The sequence below is a fragment of the Phoenix dactylifera genome, chromosome 1 (assembly GCF_051530095.1).
Source record: "Phoenix dactylifera cultivar Ajwa chromosome 1, Ajwa_hap1_PhDact_Kaust_v1.1, whole genome shotgun sequence".
Lineage (NCBI taxonomy): Eukaryota > Viridiplantae > Streptophyta > Magnoliopsida > Arecales > Arecaceae > Phoenix > Phoenix dactylifera.
In genome coordinates, this window is record NC_143190.1 from 43,175,412 (window position 1) to 43,185,149 (window position 9,738).

General features: G+C 40.2%; 1 protein-coding gene across 17 annotated transcripts; it reads left to right on the forward strand.

Moving 5' to 3' along the window:
• LOC103721062 (uncharacterized) lies at positions 1–8,117 on the forward strand. 17 transcript variants are annotated; one of them, XM_088702155.2, is made up of 8 exons: positions 1–336; positions 502–583; positions 722–753; positions 849–1,172; positions 1,704–2,131; positions 2,218–2,326; positions 3,755–3,866; positions 5,842–8,041. In XM_088702155.2, the coding sequence occupies exons 5-8, from the start codon at positions 1,963–1,965 to the stop codon at positions 5,890–5,892; spliced, it is 441 nt and encodes a 146-aa protein (XP_088558281.2). In that variant the 5' UTR covers positions 1–336; positions 502–583; positions 722–753; positions 849–1,172; positions 1,704–1,962; the 3' UTR covers positions 5,893–8,041. The 17 variants fall into 17 exon arrangements, 4 of the variants coding, with proteins under 4 accessions (XP_088558281.2, XP_088558278.2, XP_088558288.2 ...); XM_088702152.2 differs by having other exon boundaries at positions 2–336; positions 857–1,172; XR_015967657.2 differs by adding an exon at positions 5,607–5,733 and having other exon boundaries at positions 3–336; positions 502–753; positions 857–1,172.
• The last annotated feature ends 1,621 nt before the right edge of the window (positions 8,118–9,738 follow it).

A 9,738-nucleotide genomic window follows, 5' to 3' on the forward strand; every position in this document is an offset into this window, starting at 1 on the left:
AGCCCACAAAGACCTATCACCCATTTAAAATATTCTCCCCACGGGCCATTAGGGCACCGGTGCCCTCTTTTTTTTTTTTTGGTTCGACACTTCGACCTCTCCGGCCTAGTCCACCTCATCCCCCACCCTCGAGCCCGCCACCTCCGACCCCTCCGACGGTGCCGACGACCCCTCCTGCCTCCCTGACCACCTCTTCCGCCCCCGCAAGCCGGTCCCCTCCCTCCCCTCCCGCCGATTCATCGCCGAGCCGGTTGCCGCCGGCCGCTCCCATAGTCCCATGGCAGCGCCGCATCCTCCTCTGCGAGCTTCTCTACGGCCGGATCCGAAGACTGAGAGGTATGAAATCCTAACTCTAGATCTCCTCCAAGGATCCGGATCATCCCTTGGTCTGTGATCTTTGCGAAGCTATGGCGTCTGGGTTCCCGGCTATGATAACTCTAGTCCTTCCAAATTCCTATTCACCCTTTCCCCTCACTCCCCAATCCTTTTGTCTCTCTCTAGGGTTTTGCTCTCTCTCGCATCTCGGTGGAGGGCATGATGAGCAACGACAAGCAAGAAGACAGCCTCAATCTATCCGATCTCGGTTCCGCTCTCCCCACTACCACTCCCTATTTCCTTTCCCCTCCGCTATTTCCCTCGGATCTCTCTTTTTTTATTTCTTTTAATTTTTTGATCTCTGTTCCTCTTCCTGGTGTTTGTTGATGCGTAAATCTGAGTGCAGAGGACCAGGCCGGCCTTGTTAATGCTCTGAAGGTGGGGTTTTTTTTCTAAAAATTATTTTTTCGTACTTTGATCGGAACTTTCTTGCTTCTATTCTATCTTCGTCTTTGTTCTGATTTTGTGATTAGAAATCTAGGTTTTTTTGTTCTTGCTTCTGTTCTATCTCGCGGCCCTCCCCTCCGTCGCCAGCGCAACTACAAGGACATCCTCATGAACTTCGTGGTCGCCATGGCCATGGCTGCGGAGGGCAGGGTGGGGCCCGTCACCGTGCTGGTGGAGGGCAGGAGGGTCAGAGACTGTGGCGACCCTTGGAACAACGGAAGCAGCAGCAGCAGCAGCAGCGACGACCGTGATGGTGATGCAGTGAAAGAGCAAGAGAGGGAAAGAGAGATCACACGGGTGGGATTGAGCGCCAGAGGAGATCACAGAAAGAGGACCGGGTCGGTCTGAAGGTGGGTTTTTTTTTTCTGAAACTCATACTTTTGTACTTTGATCGAGGCTTTCTTGCTTCTGTTCTATCTTCGTCTTTATTCTGATTTTGTGATTAGAAATCTAGATTTTTTGTTTCATATTTTTTGGAAAAAAAATTGTAACTTGATGTGTTCTTGAAACTGAACAAGCTCTAGAGTCTATGTTTTTCTTCTCCCAAGGTTTCTTTTTGGTGCTTCTTCAATTTAGTTTGAGATATGAAGAAATTTTTAATTAAACCGATTAAACAGGTCGAGTCGAGTTGGGCTAAATAGGTTAAACAGGTCGGGTCAGATTGGGTAAATAGGTTACCTGTTTACTAAACAGGTTAAACGGGTCGGGTCGGATTACCTGTTTATTAAATAGTAAACAGGTCGGGTTCAGATTGTAATTCCTGATCTGTTTAATAAATAGATCGGGTTTAGATCTATGATTTTCTGATCCGATCTGAATCTGATCTAAGCTATTTCTGATCCGATCCGATTGCCACCCCTACATGTGGCCGCTGTCAGCAGCATCGCGTCGCCTTCGAGGTTTCTACCCCTCCCCTCCCTGCCCCAACCCAAGCGGTGGACTTCTTCCTTTCTCTCCAACTCCAAGCCCTTCCCGCCCTCCTCCTCCACGAGATCTCACGTGCCTCCTGCCCCTCTTTGGAGATTCGAACATGCGCGGAGGGATCGGGCCGTCGCCGCTTCAGGGACGGCGGGGGAGGACTTGGACGTGATCCCCGTGCAAAGCCCTAACTCGACAGACCAGCAGGACGGGGCTGTCGCCATGGCGGCGGGGAGAGAGCAGGAGGAGGAGGACGGCGGTGGGAGCAGCAGTCACAGCCAGTTCGCGGGATTCGCCTTGGAGAGCGAAGGGGTTGGTAGCGTGACCGCCGGCGGCGGCGGCGTTGGGGCCTTCTCCTGTTCTCCATCGTCTTCGTCTCTGGAAGAATGTGGTGGCTATGGCTGACGTTTCTTGATTTCTTAGGATTCCAAGTTTGGTTCTCCGATTGGCTGGTTTTGATTTCTTGGCTCTTGCTAGGTTTTTGTTCTTTGTCGCCAGATACCTTTGCTTGTGGAGTTGGTGCTTTGATACAAGTGCCCCACAATTATGTGCACTTAGTATTCACCATTGATTTAATTAGTTCGAGGTTTTACTTTCTTTCCTTCTTTGAAATTTATCAATTAATGAACCTTTACCAGTTCGATCTTTTTGGATCTTTTTGCTTATCCATCTGCCTTTCAATGTTTTTTTGATGATACCATCTGCCTTTCAATGAACACAAGGCTTGGATCAATTTTGCATCCTCATTGTTGATTGCCCATAGAAATCTTTCAAAATTGAGGATCTCAAAATCAGCCAAACCGACAATAGGCAGATGAATATCATAATCAAGACTGATAGCTGAGAGATTGTCTGGATTGGCTGCTTCCTTTTATCAATAAGAAAGTGAAAAAACAGAACGATTGATGAAAATAGTTCTAATAGGTATTCGAAGGTGCTGTGGGTGCACATGCATTTGGAGCATGCGCTCATATAGTCCTGTCAAGAAAAGCACAGGGCATGCAACCAAAGCGTGTGCGCGCGAGCCACTTGCTTGCTTGCATAACAGGGAAGCATGTTGCCGACTCAAGGGTGAGCTGGATTTATAGAAAGCTGTGTGTGCCAGCTGACCGTTTTTTAACCAGCCTAAGTTGATTTTGCGAAGCTGATCTTTTCTTATGTCCTGTTGTTTTACAAATACATGCCCAAGTGAATATTGGGAAATCTTTATATGCATGCTTTAAGGTTGACAAGGTTATGTGTCTAGCACATTGGCCACTAAAAACAGTGCCAGAGGATGCATTGCAACAGGATTCATGGTATTTGTATTGATGAGATGTTGAACTATACTAGACAGGATAATGTGAGCTCTGATTTAGCTTATACATCTATGTGCTACAATTTCAGCTTGAGGCCCTATAAGAGGAGCATCTTGTGTATGTGTGGAAGAGTATAGGAAAATTAAAAAGAGAGATTCCATTTTTGAAGTTTAAAGAATTTCTTGACATTTTTGGGATCCAAAAGTGTTGGCATTCTATACTTACTCAAAACTGGTGTTGCATTTCAGGAAAAATCATGTTCTTTTGTGTTTTTGCACATTATATCCAAAAATTTAACTAATATTTTGTAAGGCATTTGACAATATGTATAGAAAATCACAATGTAGCTAATTGTTTTGTCATTATGATGCCTATGGAACTAAATTTTGGAGCAATTACTCCAACTTAGTCCGGCTATTCCGGGTCCAGAATAAATATATAAAATTTTATTTTCCCCAAATAAGGAGCTTTCAGTTGTGAAATTACTTATTTATTTTCTTTCTTCTAGTTTTTGAGATATGTAGTGATGGTTTCTCTATAATTTTGTATTTGAAACATGTTTGATATGTTATGTTGTGGACATGCATGAGCAGCGTATGTTTAAAGCCAGCCTTGAACTGCTTATTTGTCATATCTCACCAAACTTGGGTGTTAAGCCCAGTTCTTCATAGTAATTGATAAATAGTGACTATTAAGTGATTTACTATTGATTTCAGGGTGGAAGCTTTGGCCGTTTGCTCGCCTGATTACTTATGGTGTTATACCAGTAGAACAAAGACTTTTTTGGGTGGACCGCGTGGAGCTGGTGTGAGTGGCCATATTATCCACGTACGCATCTCGCTACCCTGCTCAGCATAATGATTATAATTTTTTATTTTCTTGTTTTTGGTATTAATCCCTTAAACTGCTGATAAGGTATTTATTTTAAGACTAGGCATGGGATATTTTTCTTTACAGCAATTTATGTCCTTTCCTTTTTTTTTTTAGTTATTCAAATAAGAAATCTGAAGCCAGAAATTCAGAGGCAACATCAGAAATTCAGTGCTACCACGACAATTAACTTCAAAATCTCCGTTGCAATTAATTTTTTATCTTTTGTCAATTGTTCTATCCATAAGAGGGTTCACCATTTAAGAACATGGCTCTTCGTTTTAATGCACTCACTATATATATATATATATATATATATATATATATATATATATATATATATATATATATATATAGAGAGAGAGAGAGAGAGAGAGAGAGAGAGAGAGAGAGAGGCAAGATGCTACCTTCCTACTATCATGAAATGAAGCTTATATACAAGTGATTATATACATGAGGCAGCAGTGATGTATTGGCTTGTTGTCCAAAGAAAAGGAGACATAGTATGTAATTAGAGTGAACTAAGGCATCATTGCTTCTTCTTTTGCTTCATGCTATTCTATGTTATATTATACTCATGACAACATCCAGTGCGCGGACGGACTCTAAGAAATTTGTGCTTAAAAAATTCTGATCCAATATCTTAGGAAATAGACAGGTCTAGGAGGCGGATTTATGAAAAATTGTTGGGACTCCCGCACCTAAGCACGGTGCGAGGGTAAGCGATGTGTGTGAGTGTGTGTACAATGGGATCTAGCTGGTTCGAGATTGGAACGAATAAACAAATATCACGGGGGGCGGGCACCATAGTACATCATATAAGGCGGAATTGTTTTTGGGTTTTTTGCATGAATACACTTCTAAATATGCAATTTTGCATGAATACCCTTCCAAAATTAATATTTGTATGTATACCCTCGTAAAACACTTGTTTTGCTATTCTACCTTTTTTATTTTTGTTTTTGCATATGTACCCATGCTATCTAACAACGCTAAAAAAATTAATGATTTCAAATTAAAATGACTAAAATATCCTTAATGGGTAGACATACAAATAGTTCACGATCCCGAAAGAAGATAGGGACAATAGTGTAATTTCAACTTTTTTTATTTTTAATTAATATAAATTTGATTTTTCGTAACTCCGTTAGAATAATCGTTATATTAGGGGCATTTGTATAATAACAGAGTTTGACGAGGGTATACATACAAATATTAATTTTGAAAAAGTATTCATGCAAAATCCGATATTTAGAAGGATATCTATGCAAAAAATCCTTCTTTTTTTGCCATATCTTCTCTTACACCCATCTTAAAAGGAAAATCCAAAAGTTATATAAAGATAGAACTTCTCCTACTAACGAAATCTGTCAATTCCATAACTTAAAAAAATAAAAAAGAGGAAAATTTCATGCTCCAATAGAGACTGTGCGCAAAGAAAGATAATTGCATCTTCTTTTTTCCTAAGTGATATATACTCATTAGCTTCCTGATATATATTGTAAGTTTCTTTGATACACACCAAGTAGTAACTTAATACATACTTCCAAGTATATCAATACATAGTTTTTAGAATATGGCTAGTCGATACCTCTAGGTAATGTATCTAATTTATTTCTAAGCTATGTGCATTTTGAACTAGTGCCTTGACATTTGTTTTCCAACCTTTCCAAAAAATGTTAAAAAAAAAACAAATAGGATTGATGTTTCTTCATACAAAACATGGAGAAGCTGCTTCTGAAACATCATGGTGGCATCCCCCGGTGGTTTCCCATTGCAACATCATGGAAGATGTCTTCAATGAAAGGGAGAAAATTTTCAAAATGTAGATCCTTCTTGCAACATTTTCTTTTCTTATTTATACATCTTTCTTTATATTTACTAGCTCAAACGGGTATTCTTCATTCATAATACCCGCCTGCTTCATCTACAGGGAAGAAACAACCTGTGGTGGTCACCATCTTCCACTTCCACTTTACCTTGAGGCCCTGCCGGCAATCTTCCAAGGGAAGCGTGAAGATATTCTTAAGCATAAGAGAGAAGATGGGTCCTTGTTCCATTCTCCATTTGCAACTGCTGGTGCCTTCATGATCACCGGAGATAGAGATTGCAAGGACTATTTGGAAGCCATGGTCCAAAGATGCGGGCATGGAGGTGTGTTTTAAAGTAGCAATAAATCCGAAAGATGGTATATACTTTGTCTCTACATGGAAGAGGGTGACTGGTTCAGTTTGGTATGTGGCACAGTTCCTCCCGCGTACCCTGTAGGCCAAAACCTCATAAAGCTGTATTTGATGGACCGTTTGATGCGCCTAGGATGTGGTGAACAATTTTTTTTCCTTTTTTTTTTTTTTTTTTGCTTTGGCGAGGGGGGGGGGGGGGGGGGGAGGTCAAACCTCGCCCGCGTAGCAGCCTCCACTGGCCCCCCCTTCTATCAGAGATGTTCGATGTGGGCAGACGGAATGGCCATCCTTTACTCATACTTTCTCCAACCTGTAGGTTGCCTCACATGTAAGTACCTCACCCCAGCGTCACCTCGGTATCGGTAAATCAGATGGCAACTCCAGCGGATAGACCGAGCGGGGGGCATCCGGTCTCCACATTTAATCGACGCCCGTGCGTTTCGAACTTGGGCCACTCCGGTAGAATTTTAGCCTCGTTCCAACCGTTCATCGGGCAAATAGAAGATGTGATGGATCATGTTTATTGGTAAGGTTACAATTTTAGCCTCTCTTCATGAAGATTTTTTAATTTTTAGATCATCTTATATCAACTTCACTTTCTTCTTTTTTTTGAATTTCTCCAACATATCAGAACCTTCCGGTGGATCTAGGCTTTGCTTCATCCTTGCCCGATCTAGGCTTTGCTCTAGGTAGGGTGAGGCTGGCTGGTTATGGTAGAGGCGGCGGCCAGGTTTGATTTTTTTTTTTTTTAGGATAGGGGTGTACCATTAGATACTCTTCTAAGCTTTATTGCAAATGTCGTCATCATTTCGGGTAGCTGGGAACCAGGGCCGGCTCGGGCCTTAGGCGACTTAGGCGGTCGCCTAAGGCCCCCGACCCACGGAAGGCCCCCATCCCACGGTCCCCACTGTATAGTTTTTTTTTTTTATTTAATCTGTAGCCTTCTGCCTTTTCCATCCGTCTCCAATAGCTAGAGTCGTAGTTGGGCACTGGCCTGGGCAGTGGGCCATCAGAAAGAAAGGGATTTGGTTGGCTTGATACACGCCTGAAGCCACTCTCATCTTTCATCCCTTCTCTTTTTTGGTTTTGGTCTTGGTTTTCCTTCCCTCACATTACTCCTGACCCAGCCGGGCCATCAGGAAGAAAGGGGGATTGGAAATGGACTTCTTGGAGGGTGGAGATTCTTTTAATTTTCTCCTCTCAGTTTCTTCTTCCCTCTTCCCTCTTGGGTGGTACAGAGAGAAAAGGAGGGAGGGGGTTCAATGGCTGCTGTGTGATGTTTCAGTCGCTGCTTGGGTACTCACTTGAAGGGGAGATGGTGGGATGGGACTTTTATTAATTAGATGGAGTGAATTTCCCATAATGCCCCTACTTTCTTTTATAGGGAGGCCTCTTTCTGGACAAATTCTTTTTTTTACCTTGGCCATGAAGTGCCATGGGATGACCTTTTCCTATTCTGCTCTTGCTTGACGGGGTAAACAGTATTGTCAAGCATTATCTCAGTTATTTAATCAGTTTCATGGCCCTTCTTTTAGGGTAATTATTTTTCTATGCTCCCATTGAAGAATTATATTAAATTAAAAAAATTTCTTGTCTATTTTTGTTAGATTCATGCATCTTCGTTGAAATAGTGTACTTAATAGCTATCTATTTTCATATCATTTTTTAAGTATTTTATATTTATTAAAAAAATTATTATTAAAAAAAGGCCTCATTTATTGGATTTGCCTTAGGCCCCCAAATGTATTGGGCCGCCCCTGCTGGGAACATGTGTTGGGTGGATCATTAAAGGTTTAACCATGTACATAGCATTGCTTCTCTTTCATAACAGTATGCCTGGTGTGACATTTTATCTTTCTTTTCTATTCCAAGCGGTCAAAGGAGAAAGGGCACATAAGAAACTATCAAGTAGCATTCGTTTATAATGATAAATGTGGTGGATTTTATTTTGACATCTTTTCAGAATATTCTTTTGTATGACCATTTTTCCTCCAACCAAAATGCAACATACAGTGGGTGAATCAAATAGAGCAAGAAAATGTAAGCATGCATGAAGAATCTTTATTTGCTGCTCTTTAAGTATGAAAAAGCTAAGTAACTAACAAATACGAAAGTTCCAATATAACAGACGCAGCACATAGTGATACAAGGCAAAACTTGTGTCAGGATATGTATATCTATTTTTTAAAAAAAATGCAACTTCAGCTCAACTGACCTGGTAGCAAATTCAATTCCGAAAACTAATACTTTTTTTTGAATGGCATATAAGTATTGGCCTTGATGAACAGCTTGGAGGTCCAGCTTGGATATTTTAAACTTGATAATTCAAATGACATACAGCAGAAGAATTCTCCTGATGTATTCCTCAGGAAAATACTTCAGATATTTCAAGTTTGGCGGTCAATGTTCACATTCGAAGTCCAATTCCAGTGAGCAGATACGTTTATTAAAGCATAAAAGTGGTCTTCGCATATTCGTTACTATGATCAATATCATGATTAAAAATAAAAAGTTTACACATCAGTGCATGTGAGCATGGATCTCAAGAAGTGGTTCAAAATCAGGAGAAAACAATAATTAGAAATTCCATGTTCTTTTAATTAGTTTAGAACTTATAAGTTCCAAGTGGTTGTTAAAATTCTCTAAAGATTTCAGATGGACCTTTAGAGTATTCAAGAATCCAAATTTCACATGAAGCAAATTTTAAAAAGTTCAATGTTACATTAGAGTAAGATTGAATCCTTTTAGAATCTCCATTGATAGTATCATCATGGCAGATCATTTGTTATCTTTCCACTTCATAAAACAGAGAGCAAGAGACAAGTGTTCCTCTCAAACAGAAAAGGTTCATAAAGCCCCATATAGTTTGATTTCTTAATAGACAAAATGTATACACCGCAGCAGCAGTGATGCAATGCAACCAGAGGACTATTCCTCAGCTGATAGGTCCATTCGACATGGAACATTATGATGAACACACCACGTCCATATAAATACATAGCTTCTTTGCGTAGCAATCCAGCAGTCTGATTGTAAACGATTAGTTTGGGGCACCTCAAGTTCACTAGGAAGTCCAGGGAAAATTTGCTGTTTTTATTATAATTTTCTTGCCGATCTGATGATAATTATAAGCTTTTTTATAATCTTATTGGTTAATTGGAATTTTAACTTGTCATCTGGCATTTTAATCAGGTAATCTTTTAGCTGGCTTTTTGATCAGCTATAAGAGATTACAGCAAGCAATTAGAATTCTTTAATTTGTGTCAGATTAGGAGTCTTATTTCTATTGGCATCTGCAGATGTCATAATTTAATAATATGATAAATCGGAAAAGTTCTAGTTTCATCAGGATTGGGGTCTTGATTTGGTTCCAACTTCTTAACATGCACTTCTAATGGGAGCAGCATTGAATACAAATATCAATAAAATTTTACAACACTTTCTCCCCTTCTCTCAAAGGTTTAACTCATGAAGTAATAGCATCTTTAAATCTAGGTGCAAAATCATACGTTCTTTCAGTAAATGGTGATATCCCCATCTAGTTATCATTTCATATTTTAATTAAAATTCTTATCAAAGTTACAGATTTTCTTGAATCCATTTCACTTCCATTCTAAAGCAATCTACATCCTAGATTCTTAATGATC

Excerpts from the sequence above, each read along its gene's own strand:
- LOC103721062 (XM_088702155.2), top strand. The coding sequence starts at position 1,963 with ATGGCGGCGGGGAGAGAGCAGGAGGAGGAGGACGGCGGTGGGAGCAGC. Across the intron at positions 2,132-2,217 it reads TTCGTCTCTGGAAGAATGTG|GTTTTTGTTCTTTGTCGCCA; the intron begins GTGGCTATGGCT and ends GGCTCTTGCTAG. Across the intron at positions 3,867-5,841 it reads TGAGTGGCCATATTATCCAC|GGAAGAAACAACCTGTGGTG; the intron begins GTACGCATCTCG and ends CTTCATCTACAG.